Below are 15,074 nucleotides of genomic sequence, written 5' to 3'. Positions count from 1 at the left end.
ACACACACTGATAAGGCGATGACGATATATTTGGGATATATTGTGCAGATCTAGATGGTAGAAGATTTATTTTACGGCTTTTTACACATTATCACTATGGAAATCAGTAAACATGGAGGATGCTTATGTCACCTCATTTAACAAACATCTAAGGGCCATTAAAAAAAGCCAACATGTAAATACTGCATCAGGATTTGAATAACAAATCGTCTCTCTTATTCAACTGGACCCTCCTGGTAAATCATGACGATGTCGCCTTATAATAGAAAGCGGTCCTTTCATCCCTAAGACTATTACATATGTGAATGAAGGCCTCCTATAAATAACCAGTTCAGTTCTATCTTTTCAGTTCTTCAGTGTACATGGAATCACAATGAAGGACAGAAAGATACTGGGGATGCTAGAGTGGCGCGCTGACCTTTATCACCACTAGAGGGAGCCCTACTACCGTTTTTGAAGGTGTAGAAATGACCTATGGTACTGATGGACAAGCAAATCCACAACAAGACTAAATTCTGTGCAAACTTGCTACAAAGTTAATGTAAGGAAATACAGAACAATTCCAAACTTTTCCAGACTTACATTTCTAGATTTTTTTTTTTTTTTATGTATTACGTATTTATCTATTTTACATGCAGTTTTTATGGCACCCTTGACGCCTCCAGTACTCAACGTGACATTCTAAAACAGTACAGGTACCAAAAATCCTGACGCAACAAACCAATCTGGATTAAAGCGTGTGGCTTGAAGTTCCTTTTCTTGGCACTGTGACTAAACTCAGAGCAGCTCTATTTAAAAAAATCTATTTCTTGTATTTGGTCACGGAAGAGGAATTTGTAAACCCTGGTGCCTTAATGTCATTCATAAAAACTAAACGCTGCAGATTGCAGATGCGTCCTTTGCTACAAATGATCTGTATCGGTCCCACTCTTGAAGTAAATTCTAGACTGTGTATCGGTGACAATGTGACCGATCCTTAAGGACAGATCTATGAAGTCTAACTCTATGCTTTGTGCTCTGCTTTATTGTTTATTTTACATTGTATTTATAAATTCCTAATTGTACTTTCTTGAATGAACGTTTGTTGCAGTTTGCTTTTGTCAGTTTCAGTTTCTTTTAATTCTCCTAATCGCACTGTTTGAACAAATCCAACTTGTGTTGTTTTTACATGTTTGACTAAGTTTTGTGAACCAGGACCAGTGCAGAATTTCTAAATAAATGTGTAATTCTGTACATTTAGGTCTGTATTTTTTTTTTAAAAGAAAAATTTAAAGTCAATTCAGCACTGTTTTTCTGTATCTGTACTAAAGCTCAGATATTCGTATCGGTATCAGTATTGAAAAAAAGTGGATAGGTGCATCCCTAGAAGAATCTAATTATTTGCATCGCTTGATGTATTTATAATATTGTACAGAAAAAGGCTGAAAAGGCAAATCCGCAAAATGTGCTTTTTTTAAAATCCAATTAATCATCATAATAATCAATATATTAATCCACAAATAATCAGAATGTGCAGCCCTAACAGGAATCCTGTCGTTTAGTATCAATACTTGCTCAGTCATCTCAGTGAGGCTCATGACTTTCCCCAGGGTGCAATAAAGAGCCGGAATGACTCAGTCCAGACGGAAGAATTTCCCGTCGGATTCCAGCGGCACACCTTGCGTCATGTGACACTTTCCGAAGCGCACACCTTTCCCACGGCAGAGAGAACCCGGGTTTTAAAAACAACCTATCATTACGGTGTTGTGGGAACGGAGAGACTGCAGGGTGCCAGGTTGGAGGCAAAGTTTGCATCACATCCACACTGCGTGTAGATGTGCAAACTTAACGAAACGACTGACGCTTTCAGCTGACAAGTGGCTGCTGTTGGAGGAGCAACACAAAGGACAGGAAGTGCTGTTCAGGCTGTCCCAGATTTAAACCCACATAAACAAGAAAGACATGCTTTGCGCAGCCGGCCCTGCTGGTCGCTGCCTTCCCAGACTCACCTTTCTCTGATGAAGTCCGTCAGCTCCTTGGAGGAAATCTGCCCGTGCTTCATGTTGTGGTACAGCACATCAAAGCCATTGTTCTTTTCTCCCTGCATTTTAAACACACACACACACAAATGGAGGAATCAAGCTGTGAAAATGAAAATAAAGCGGAATAAAACAGTCCCAATCCAGTTCACAGATCAGATATTACCATGAACAGGTTTTCTACCATCAGCTTCCTCACTGTCTGCATCGACTCCAGCTGCGTCTGCAGAACCTTCTGGTCGATCATGCTCATCTTAGCCATGTTTGAGACTTTTAAGCTAAGACAGACAGCGGCGCTTTGGTCTAAAGCCACCTGAGATGTGAGAGTGTGTTTGTTGTATCCATTCACTGGGCAACGGTGTCCAGTTGCACCGCTGCTTTAAAGAGTGACGGGAGTGGGAGGACTTATGAATTATAGATTGTTTTTAAAAATGAGAAGCTTGTTTTAAATGCAGACTGGACATTAGTTGAGCTTTGCAGCTTATTTGCCATGTGATTGTATTGATCTGCCCTTATTTTATGCTTTTATCAGGTGTTTTTTTTTATTCATTTGTTTACTATGCGTCATTATGTTTGCATATTTACTTTTAATTTACTTTCTTTCACCTTTTCAAGTGTGTTTTTATGTCTCTATTGTCTGTTAACTATGCTAACTATGTTAGTGCCTGAGAAATTATCTTTGAATGCAAGACAGGTCAAATAAATAAATAAATGCATTGTTGTAATTCTACTCAACACACTATTGGTTGCCATTTGCAACGCAGCCAATCCAGAAGCGCCATCACTTTTCTTGATGAGTGAAGATAATAAAAACTGTAGATCAGGGGTCACCAACCTTTTAGAGACTGAGAGCTACTTCACGGGTCCAGAGCAACACGAAGGGCTACTGGTTTGATACAGACATAAATAATCGTGGCTCAGCGTTTATAACAATAATACATATATGTATATATGATTACATGCTGCCTGATCATATTAATGTTATGGACTACTCCCAATAGTTATCAGTAAATCTGCCATTAGTACCATGGCAGATTTGGTTAATTGCTATTATGTGATCAGACGTTTTTAGTTCACAGAGCTTTAAATTTGATTCCCTTTTGGAGCTTTTCTGTGTGATTCTAAATTGCCCACCAGTGACAAAGAGTCTGGATTGTTGCAGCTGCAGCTGAACAGCTGGACGCTCTATGAGAACCTTGAGATTTTCCTTTACATGGAGAAGGAAAAGAATAGCTATTGTACGTATTATTATCTAATCCTTTTTACTATTAACAAAATTGTGGAGATCTTTTGTGTCAAAACATCTTGTACGTAGCGCACATCAGTGTGAGTCTGTGCGGGTCAAAGGGCACGCAAAAGGCTAAATCTTATTGGTCAATTTGCTCTTGTTAATTTGGCGGCTGGTGCTTTTTCTGTAAGATAAAAATGAATTAGCTCCTCCCGTTGTTCTAAGATCCCGCCTGAGTTTCTTTGTTGGTTCTTTTACCGTGAGCGGTTCTGGCGGGTCGTCGGTCTTTTAGGCTTTTTGTGGTTTCGCGAACTGAAAAGCTGACGGGTCATCGCTAGCTGACATCAGCAGACGTCAAAAAAAAAGTCAGAGAGTAGCTCAAAACTATCACTGCACCTGATCTGCAAGAGCACAACCACCTTCTCCAACGCAAAACCAGCACAAACCTAAACCACAAACGCTGCTGACATTTTGTTTTTTTACAAACGATGTTAAATAGTAAAGACATGGAAGCGAAGCCGACCCGTGTGATCCACAGAAAGAGGAGGATGTAGATTCTCAGGTTCAGGTGGTGTAAGATGTCCAGAGGAAAAGGTGAAGCAACAATGTTGGCTTAATTTCTACTCTTTTGGGGAACATTTAACTAGATTAAATAGTTTAACCCGCAGTCTGAGACGCTCGGTAGCGGCAGATGTCAGCCATCCGGTGACCCGCCAGAACCGCACACGGTAAAAAAAACCCTCAGCCGGGATCCAAACGACCCGTAGTACTAACAGCTGTTAGAACTACTAGTGGGATCAAACTCCGCTTTTTCATTTGTAGCTTATAGCCGAGAAATAAACATAAACTGACCAGTAACATTTAGGCTTTGACGTGCCCTTTGACCCCCACAGAGTCGCTACGTACAAGATGTTTTGACACAAGTTGTTTTTTTTCTTTCCACAATTTTGCTATTAGTAAAGAAGGTTGGGTGACAAAAATCCCTGAAGTTATTTTTTCTTTCTTAAAGAAAAATCTCAAGGTACTCAGAGTGGGTACAGCTGCAGGCGCCGCTGCCCTCCGATAAAATCCTTTTATACGTAAAGCAATTCATTTTAAACCTGATTATAATTCACTTTAAAAATTAAAAATCTAAAAATTAACAAATGTTATTTCAAGGTAAAAACATTTAATTGAATAATTTTTTTGGCAGTGCTCCATAATGACAATGGCTATTTTTAGAACTCGCTCTGCAGGCGACTGACAGGGGCCCCGTGGGCGACAGGGGCCCCTTGGGCCCCGTGCTGGTGATCCCTGCTGTAGATGTTAGCTTCTCTAGTAATGCCAAGACTCTTTCTCAAATGCATAATAATGCATACTGGAGTCAGTTATAGGCGTTTTTAGAAGTGGCATCAAATATTCTTGGATTTTAGGTATTTGTGAACCCACACAATTACCCACTGTCCTGTCATATCACAAAATATTGAGCCACCTGTTATACAAGCAATATTTGATATAGGTTTGTGCAATTACTTTTTTTTTTAAATCACAAAGTAATCTTCAAGAAAAACTATCAAAATTATTGCACCACAACCTATTTTCCATATAACTCCTGTAACACTGACAGCGCTGTTTAGATATGCATGTCTGTGCTGCCTCTTAAAGCTGCAGCATTGTAAATGTCCACCAAACTCTTGAATGCACCTGATTCTATCACATATTATCCTTCTGGTAAAAAGGTCAATTGTGGTTTTCCATTAACTATAAGCCACAAACAAGACAAATAACTGGTTGAAAAATATTATTTTCTGTGCAAATGAGCCAATATTTGGGTTTCACTTTTTCAATTCCTCAAATAACTTACATTTCAATGATATTCTAATGTATCGCAATTAACCTGTACATTATAAGTGTGATGAATTTATAGTTTTCAAGCCTGCAAGTCATAAACTATACGAACGTATCAGTGTAGAAGATCCCTCCATCGAACAATAATTGTGTCATCAAATCAGATTTACATTAGTCTCTTCTATTAGTGTGATGAGACTAACATGTCTGGTACGGTTAGGAGGAAAAAAACAACAAACGCCACTCAAGTGAAAACAGTTTGGGGTTTTTTGTGAAGTAAATATTACTGTGACTTAATTATTCATTTACAGGAAAAACTCAACTGGTCTGCAGAATAGTCACTGCAATGAAACCTAATTCTGCTTTAACAACTGCTCTGAACTTTTACAGGGCAATATTTATTGGACAACTTCCATGAAAAGCCACCCTGTTGCTTCTCATAAAAATATAAATAAATAACAACGAGCAAATATCCCCATTTTGGTTTTTTTGGTTAAACGTAGAAAAGACAACCATCACCAAATCACTGCCTGAATTCCCAGTGTGTCCCAGAAAGAAAAACAAACAATAATAATACATCCGTCTTCACTGCATTTGCTTTCACATCAGTAGTAAGAGAACACACCGACCCTCACGTTAAAACAAAAGTGACACTCGGGCCCCCGTGGCTTCCATGGATATTTCCCAATTCCTGTTCGGATCCGCCGTCAGCAGATTCCCTGCGACATTAAAGCGGCTTTTCCGCACAGGCAAAGGTGAAAGTTCAAGAGAAGGTTTCAGTCAAACGGCCTGGTGCGATATCAAACAGAACGATGGTATATTGACAGAGCAAACAGCGGTTGAAACGAAGAGCATGCAGTTGTGGGTTTCAGCTCAACGGTCTGGTGTTTAAGCCCACCAAGCACATCCACTGAGACAGACTTCCTGTTGCAGTAATAAAACTACTAAAACCACTTTGGAAGTCCAACTATAACCACGTATGTAGCAAACAGCTATGCTTACTCAGCAAGACAGACTGCAACTGGGTTTCTTACACAAGCGGTGTGCTTTATAGACTAAAGTAAAAGGGAACACAGTGAGAAGAACATGGAGAGTTGGCCAGCGGACCGACAAAACAGGGAAGTGACGACAGCCAGTGAAAACACACAGAGCAGAACAGAAACAGGAAGAAAGGCCATTCTGTGCAACCAGTCCGTTCTTGTAGAGCTTGATATCAATGCGGCGTACACAAAAGAGAAATAAAAACAAACAAAGGAAACCGCTCGGGGCATTTTTGCCTTTTTCCCCTCCGAGCTACAAAACTGGAGCCGATTGCAAGACATGAGCTGACGACGTCACACCTTGACCCTGAGCAAACCATAAATACATGTTATTTCAAAAAGTAGCACATGCAAAATATGAAATTCAGATTGCATTCTATCTGCATTACGTACGGTAGAAGGTTTATGCTCGATGATAGCTTTTAGTGAAAACAATATTTACAGAAAAAAAAAATTTATTATACAATTTCTAATTTAAAATTTCTATTTGAGCTAAAGGAAAAATGTGACTGATTATCACAGTTATAATAATGTCATAAAAAAAACATTTATTCTTTGCTGTTTTGATACCAGAAACAGGGCTGCCACAATAAAAAATTTGGATGAACGATAATTTGTCCCATAAGTTGTTGCGATAAACAATAACATGTTTGTTTTGGAACCATACTCCGGTAATAGAATGGTAATGGCATAATAATCCAAGAACACATTCTCAAACCCCAATAAACTTTAAATTCTAGTGAATGTCTTCCACTGGAACTGGAAGGCATTTTAAATATCCAAAATAAATATACGAAAACAACAGAAACAGCAATTGAATGAAGTATGAAGTCTCTGTAAACAAAACTGTCCTTTACGTTGCTTGTAGCTTTACATTTAGAAATATGGGCGACGCTCCTTTAGCTCCCAACGTTTCCAAACAGCAGCATGCGCCAGTGAGCATCAAAACAATGACGCAACCTCATACTTTCAGCCAGCTGACAGTGGCAGCTCTGCTCTGCTCTATACAGTGAATGGACACTTTTTCTGGCAATCTCACCAAAAGTAACAGTAGGATGACTTTGGTAAAAAATAAAACAAAATAAATGTTGGTAGTTTTCAAATAGCACTTTCCTTTACCTTTTCGCAGTACAATACTTACCTATTTTCTGTAACTACAAAATATTTGTGGAAAATCCGGCTGCTCTCGCAGACATTTTCGTAGAGGATATCTAAAATATTTGACAGAAAATATGGATTGGGCAGGTGAAATACCTCAGAACAAAGCTTCTTGACATGCTTTTAAGTGAAGTTTGATAAGCAGGAGCATCATTTATTTTACTTGACGCCGACTGGCTGTACCTCCCAAAATAGAAAGAAGGAAGTCTATAGAAGTTAGTTTGCTTAGATGCTTGCCATTGTGTGTAGTAATACATACTGAGGTATATAAGGTATTTGAAGGTTTGAAATAACCATTTACAAACAGGTACAGTTTGGTCCCAAGCATTCATGTATTTTAGCTAATCTCGAGTGTGACTATGATTCCTAATCCCCTGCGAACTGTAACCTTGATAATGGGAAACAGGTTATGCCAAACCTACAAGTGCTGAAAAAGCATAAACAGGCAAAACACTACACAGAAAGTAGACCTTACTGATGAACCACCTCATACTGGGAACTGGTTCTGAATATGAGAAATACTTGCGATGCTTTGAAAAATGAACTTTTAACACATTCCAAAACAAAATCTAAAAATTAACAAATGTTATTTCAAGGTAAAAACATTTAATTGAATAATTTTTTTGGCAGTGCTCCATAATGACAATGGCTATTTTTAGAACTCGCTCTGCAGGCGACTGACAGGGGCCTGCAGAGGCCGACATGTCGGCCGGGGTTTGTTGGAGCAGATGTGCAACACGCAGGCCAAGCCATTACCACCAATGACAGAAACTCGTTCACAGTCTATTCTAATCCTGTCTGTGGCCAGAATCCTGCAATATGTTTGCTCTTAGGGAGACTGCAGGGCGCTCAGTGTTGTCAGAGTTTTTATGTCTTTTAAAACTGTAGGCAACAGTTCTGCAACTAGTCAGCCTGCGTCACATTGGGATGTGCACAGCTGTTTTGGCTTGGAAGTTACAGGTCTCACACGCAAGTAAAAGAAAGAAGGAAAGGCTTGCTGACAGAGGAAGGAAAGAAAAACACAGTTTGGCTTAGATTTAAAACCAGAGATTTAATGCACAGCAACAAACGCAAAGGCTTACACCACATCCAAGAACCTGCACGTGTTTCCAAATAGTAGGATGATTTCTGAAAAAATGTATTTAATGTTTAAACCATTTCCATCCAGGGTTTTAGTTTTCAGAAAAGTCAAAAGTTATTTTTGAAATTGCAAATCCTGCAGAGTTCTCCATAAAAGAACTTGATCCTTCAACTTGTTCATTGCATAAATCATGTGTAATTTACTTTAATTCTGAATTATATCTGACATGACTTTCTATTTCTATTGATCGTGGTTCTGATTCCAATTTGAACCAGATTATGCTGATAAAAGTTGAATGATACTGGGCTACCGAGGAATTGTGATAATTTTGTGAAATACTAGATGATGACGACACTTTTTGCAATTAAACCACATTTCCCTCTGTTTTTATTTTGTCATGATGACGCTCGCCATTTTCCAACCTTAGAATTGGAAATAATACGTTGTATGTGTGTCAATGGAAATGAAAGTCCATTTGACTATGAATGTAATGTACTTGAAATATAACAACGACACATTCAAACATTCCTTTTTATTGTAAAAGGAAATGTTTAGTGATGACAGTCCACCTGTGATTATGATTGAAAATATTCCATAGCTCTACTCTCTGATAGTCTCAGAAAATAAAGAATTGTGCAATAAGTAATTATTGTTCATAAACAAATTTGATATGTAAGCCATAGACTATCCAAAATGTACATATGACATATTATTAAAGCCAACAACCGCAAAAATACTTTTTCACTTCCGATACCAATACGGATATCTGAGGTTTAATACTGATCGGCCGATACAATACGATACAGAAAAGTACCGTTTGAAATGTTTTGAAATGACTTAAAACATTTTTTTTTCTGTTTTTTTAAACAAAGACATAAATGTACTAAATTAAAGATGTAACAACATAAATTTCCATAAAGTCCAATTTAGGAGTATAACAGCCTATGTAGAGTAAATAGTAAAGAAACTGAAACGGACAAAAATAATAGGTTGACTACTTTGGTCAAACGTGTAAAAAAAAAAACAAAAAAAAAAACTGCAACAAAATTTCTTCCAAATGGTTCAGAAAGTACAATTAGGAATTCTAAAAATAATGTAAAATAAATAAAGCATCATGTCGCTCCAAGTACAAAGCATAGAATTAGATTGAATAGATCTGCCACATTGTCATCGGTATCCTATCTAAATTATATTTTCAATATTGGGATCCGTACTGATATTATATCGGATCGGTGCATCTCTACTACTAAGTCAATTGAGTGACTTTAATGAACACAACACAGAACACAGAGAGAAGAAGGTATATCAACAAACAGCGTTTTACAAGCTGAATGTAACATTTCAAAACAAAACCACATGTTGCTTTTGCAATGCTGTTGTGTATGCGCACATGATATTTTCATTCTGGAGTCCACCTAAGATTAAAAAAAAAAAAAGAGAGAGAAAGAAAGAAAACCAGACACCATATAATCTCAAATACCACCTGGTAGGAAAAGAGACAAAACCACAGCGTTGCCTACTTATCATCTCACATCTGCTGGGCAGGAGGACAGGCATTCACTCCTTCTCTTCTGTTAGGGCTCCACACCAGCTGTAATATCCTGTGAGCGGGGAATCGAGTGTTTATTGCCTCAGGCTGTAATGTAAGACATGGCATGGAGAGAGGCCTTATTATCTCACTGCTACCTGCTCCCTCCTGACAACCGAAGACGACTAAGACCAATTAAAACCGGAGAGTCTGCGCAGGCGTTCTGCAATTTATATAAGCATTCCAAGACATTCGGTATGGAGGCTGGAAATAGGAGAACTCGTCTGTATATGGCTGGATGGAAAGTTGGCATACAACTTTACTGTAGCAATTATCACGCACCGGTGCAAAATGAATTATAAGGAGGGTAAAGTGCCCTCTGGGAGGCTTTGAGCACACGGTTTCCTTCTGCAAACAAGAAAACCAGAAGGAGAAAAATACAAAAGAGGCATAGATGGCATGCCTTCCTCCCTGCCCTGGGTGAAAGCGGCGGAAAATGCAGACGAGGAATTCAGACCCATCACAATACAGTCAAACTCACAACTCTAAAAGTAGTGTTTTCTCCTTTGCATTTGTGTTCCTTATTTCCAGGAAATTATCAGCCTTTGCTGCCAAAACTGCTTGTTAACGTGCGAAAAAGAAAATGCTATTAGCTAATTCTTTGCATTGCTTTCTGAGAATGCAGACCTAGCAGCTAATCTGGCAGTTTGAGTGGAAGGTGCCAGAACTCCCTCTGAAAGTAGAAGAAATATACATCAATTGAGGCTTTAAAATATGCTGTTGCTGCTTGCATCACTGGAATTCACTGTAAGTTTTAATAGCAATGCACACCTCACTTTCCTTTAGTTGTGAAAATGGCTAACATAATTAGTTTAAGTTTCTCTTCATAGCAGTTACATATTCTGAATATAAATTCATGGGTTTCTACTTCTTATGCACGTCAGAAACATCTACCATCTTTACTTTTTGTTGCTCGTCCACATTCCTCTTGATTGCGAAAATCGACTGACGCTATTACATGAACGCTAGTGAAAGCCAGACACGATTGTTGCTGCCATATATGTGGCACACAACAGGAAACAAAGTTAAAAGTTATGCTGACTGACGGCTAACTACAACTTCAGGTTTTTTTCCCCCAACATACCCACATACCAGAACCATGCAGAAATACCGAGGGGACTACAGATGTGGCAAAACTAATTCATTTGTTAGTATGGCATTATGACTTTGGAGAGTTTTCATTCTTTGATATTGCCCTTCCCTCCTGTTAGGGTATGGGCCGCCAAAGGTAGATGTCCAGAGATTTCTGTCCTGGGCCCTTCTCTCTCGTTGGCTCCAGATGTGGATCATCTTCTTTCTTGTGCTCTCATCGTCACGCGTTTTCTTGGATGGCCTCTCTCTGTCGCTTGCCTTTGGGGATCCACCTGAGGTCCTGCCTGATGTCGGTTGGATGTTTTCGAAGAAAGTGCCCAACCCGGCGACATCTCTTCTTACCGATTTCTGCTTCTAATGAGAGTCGGCAGGTTCTTTCCCAAATATTGAGGTTACTGATTGTGACTGGCCAGCGAATGCGGAAAATCCTGACAGTCGTTGAAGAATGACTGCATTTTTTCATGTGAGGGTTTGTTGGTCCTCCAGGTTTCAGCCCCGTACAGCAGAATGACTTCCCACTGGGGTTGAACAGTCAGATCTTCGTGGTCAGGGTCAGGTTTCTGGGCGCCCAGGTGTTCTTCAGGTAGATAACGGCAACTCAATTCAATCCTTGCCTTGACACTGAAATACGTTGGAGAAGTCACTGCTGCCTCACATGTCAGAACTCTGATCTGGGTGTTCTCGTTTCAGGTCAGCAAACCAGCAGGATTTGATGATTGTTGTGGTGCTACTACGAGTTAAACAAGTAGTTACCTTATTGTAACAATAATATAATATGGTGACAATACTAGGGCTGCAACTCTATTGTTATTGCAGTTCCTGTGTACACAATATGCACATTGTGAGGAACTGCTTGGACTGCAATACATGTTAGCTAATTATTAAAGGGCCATGCACTTAAGTCCTCTGTGCCTGTGATATATTTGGTGACATTAGTTGTAGTAAATACTGAAGTCATAAAAAAATGAAAACTTTGTTTTGTCAATTTCAGTTTTTTTTTATTTCAGGATTGTAGGTTTTTGTTTTTTTAGTTTTTAGTTGTTTTTTTTTATTACTTGTGTATGGAAAGGTTAAAAATGACCGAAATAAATAAAATAATTGCTAAAAAATAAGACTTTGCGTCAATAAATACTTGTTTTTGAGATAAAAATAAAAAACTAAACACTTTTTTCCAGGATGTACTATAGGATGTCTATGTGTTCTAGAAAACAGAAGTGGAAAGACAACCATGCAGTTTACTTAATAGCTTATTTATTATGTAATTATCACAATGATTTTTTTAATATTATGAAGTCCTATTTAATAAGGCAATAGTGTGTACTTGTGATATCTACACTAAAGGTTATAGATGATTCTCTGGATGTAATGAATTCTGTTTGAACCCAATTGACCACACATGCAGGCTCCAGGGAAGAAAAGGCCATCCTATTGGCTGAATCAGCTCTGTTTGCTTATCACACTTCCATCTTATTTTCCCATGACAGGCTGCGGGCGAACCAGAGATGGCACATTGTTTCAGGACAGAAACTACATAGCCGCCGCACCAGTTCGCATACGGAGGGAGACCTTTCAGTGGCTACGCATGTCACACAAACTGAAGCTGTGTTAAACGCTGACAAAAAAAAAAAAAAAAAGGGGAAACGAGATTGAGCCTGTGAGTGAATCCAGCGAGCGGAAATTCTGCAGCCAGCGGCCAGTCGAGTGCCGCAGTTTTTACAAAGAAAAAAACCCTGCATTAAGAACTCTTCTAGTTCCTTATTCCTCAAAGAACTTGTTGTTTTTTTTAAGCTGATGAGATTTTTTTGATATCAGAGATGAATGGCAAGATTGCAAATTAGGAAACAATCCCATCAAAGTTAAGGAGCAGAAGATGGAGGCAGTGGGGGGGTTGAGAGGGGACATCTCCATGTTTTCACCTGCTTTAAAAAGTTTCAGACGGAGAGCGTTTCAGATTTATGTGCCTGCTCAGAGAGCAGACTGGTAGTCAAGTCAAGGGGAAATGGATGCATCTCCTAATGCCAAGTATGTGTGCCCTGCATGCTAAACACACAGCTGATCGTGGCCATCACTGCATTCTCTTGTGTCCCGTTGCAGGGCACAAAGGGCAGATTGATGAATCAGGGGTGTCTCTGCTCTCCTCTTTTCTCGTTTAGGCAATTATGGAGTCTGCTTGAGCAAAAACGACTAAATAAATAAATATAATCGAAAAGGATTGCACCATCTTTATAGCTTCATTTTTAAGGCATGTCTCTGTAGCCGTTACCACACAGGTAAATACAATTAGGGGAATCTAATAAGTTAAAGCTCTATTTTACCAGCTTCCAGCCGAGACGCCACACATTACTGTGGATTAGCATAAACTACGCTACAGGCTAATAAACAAGAAGCAATACAATAAAAGATCAAACAAACAAGGCATAAGATAAATTTGGTTGTTTGGAAATATTTCCGGTCACAAAAACCAAAAATCAGTGGGCAACTTAGGAACCGCATGCTGACTGCAGGTTGGCTACCTACCGGAGCAGACAACCTGACTAATTACCAGCTAACATCAAGAGGTTAAATTCCCAATTTCACATCAAAAAGAACAGAATAGCCAGTAAAAAACTTCCACTCTATCAGCAGGTTTTCAGATATGAGTTTTGCTAAAGTCTAAAGGAGTAATAGTTACGGATAATATAACTGAAACTATCATATATTATCCTTGCAGCTGTAATAACACGTGTTGCTTCCGTCTCACAGTTAGCTTTTCAACTCAAGGTTATCAAACCGAGTTGGCCCATCCCAACTGTTCCTGGTGTGAAATCCATGTTTGGGGAAACACTGTCTGTTATCCAGAATCAATCACCCAGAAAGTTTGAAAACACAACAGTTTACTGAGGCCTAATAGAGAGATTCAGCAGCTATTTAACACGGCCCTTATACTTGGTTTATTCTGAGTCGATGTGCTGTGGTGTGCTTTTGATCCAATTGCCTCATTTGTGGTTACACTTCTAGCCATGTGTAGCCTTTGAAAGCAGCTTTTTATTAGCCATTGAAGGGGGCTGTGTTCAGAGTATAGGGTGATAACGTAATATAATTTATAAACACTACCCAGAATATTACTTAATGTCTATTATTCATCCCTGTCAGTGTCATAGCAGGAATTATTTTGGTACAGCAAAATGAATCGTGATTTAAATGAGGACTAAATTGGGGGATACATCTTAAATGAACCAAATAGTTTGTAAAACAATGTTTTCACGTACCTACATAGCAATAATGAACTGATTATGTGTAATTACTAAAAAGGGGTTAGATCAATAAAGGGTCATTTTATGACATCAATTTAAAATGTCTTTAAAGCCAAGCAATGGTTTTTTTTTCTTGCCCTGCAGCATTTTAACGGTTTCAATCTAATTTGGGGGAAATATATAATCCTTTGTTTTTACAAACAACGCAACTTAAACAAAATAAATTGCAGCTATTTGCACTTGCTACGCTGTATAACACTTAAAGCCGAAAAACTAAGGAAATTCAGTAATTCAAAGACGTCAAACAGTGCAAACATGGCGCAGCGAATAAGTAAATATTTGAAGCAAGTTATGGAAGAATCATCAACACGACCTGCTCTGACAGCTATGTGAATTTCTAATGAGCATTGAGATGACCTTTGACAGCACATACACATTTTAATACAAACAGAAGCGGAACAACACCAATTTATTTTTTAATCTACAACACATGTTTGGTTACTTTTTAAACATGCTTAAGTATTTAGAATTTAAATTTTTTTTCGGGGTATTTTAACTAAGCTAAACATCTGGCCACTTACGGAAACTTCTTCACAGAAGAAAGTGACGCGTACGACAGGGAGCCTGTGACTGGCAGCCAGCGTGTCCAATAGCATTCTTGGAACTGACCGTAAACATTCCAAGAAATCCAGACGCAGCCAATTACCGGAAAGAGGGGCGGATACTTCATCCTCTCAAGTTAGATAGGTTCACAGAGGCCCAAACCCCGGGGTAAAAACAGAATAATTACCGAAGAACATTAATGCTGG

At 38.8% G+C, this 15,074-nt stretch overlaps 1 protein-coding gene across 14 annotated transcripts in view; it reads right to left on the bottom strand.

The window, feature by feature from the left end:
* Window positions 1-15,074, bottom strand: part of fcho2 (FCH and mu domain containing endocytic adaptor 2) — a 56,632-nt gene that overhangs the window by 41,141 nt on the left and 417 nt on the right. For all 14 annotated transcript variants that reach the window (XM_044095956.1, XM_044095947.1, XM_044095951.1 and 11 more), the window contains exon 2: window positions 1,989-2,080. In XM_044095956.1, the coding sequence (XP_043951891.1) occupies window positions 1,989-2,041 (53 nt within the window). In that variant the 5' untranslated portion in view covers window positions 2,042-2,080. The remainder of the gene's footprint in view (window positions 1-1,988; window positions 2,081-15,074) is intronic.

This window comes from Gambusia affinis, linkage group LG17, assembly GCF_019740435.1.
Source record: "Gambusia affinis linkage group LG17, SWU_Gaff_1.0, whole genome shotgun sequence".
In the NCBI taxonomy this organism is placed as follows: domain Eukaryota; kingdom Metazoa; phylum Chordata; class Actinopteri; order Cyprinodontiformes; family Poeciliidae; genus Gambusia; species Gambusia affinis.
This window is presented reverse-complemented; position numbering and strand designations above follow the sequence as displayed.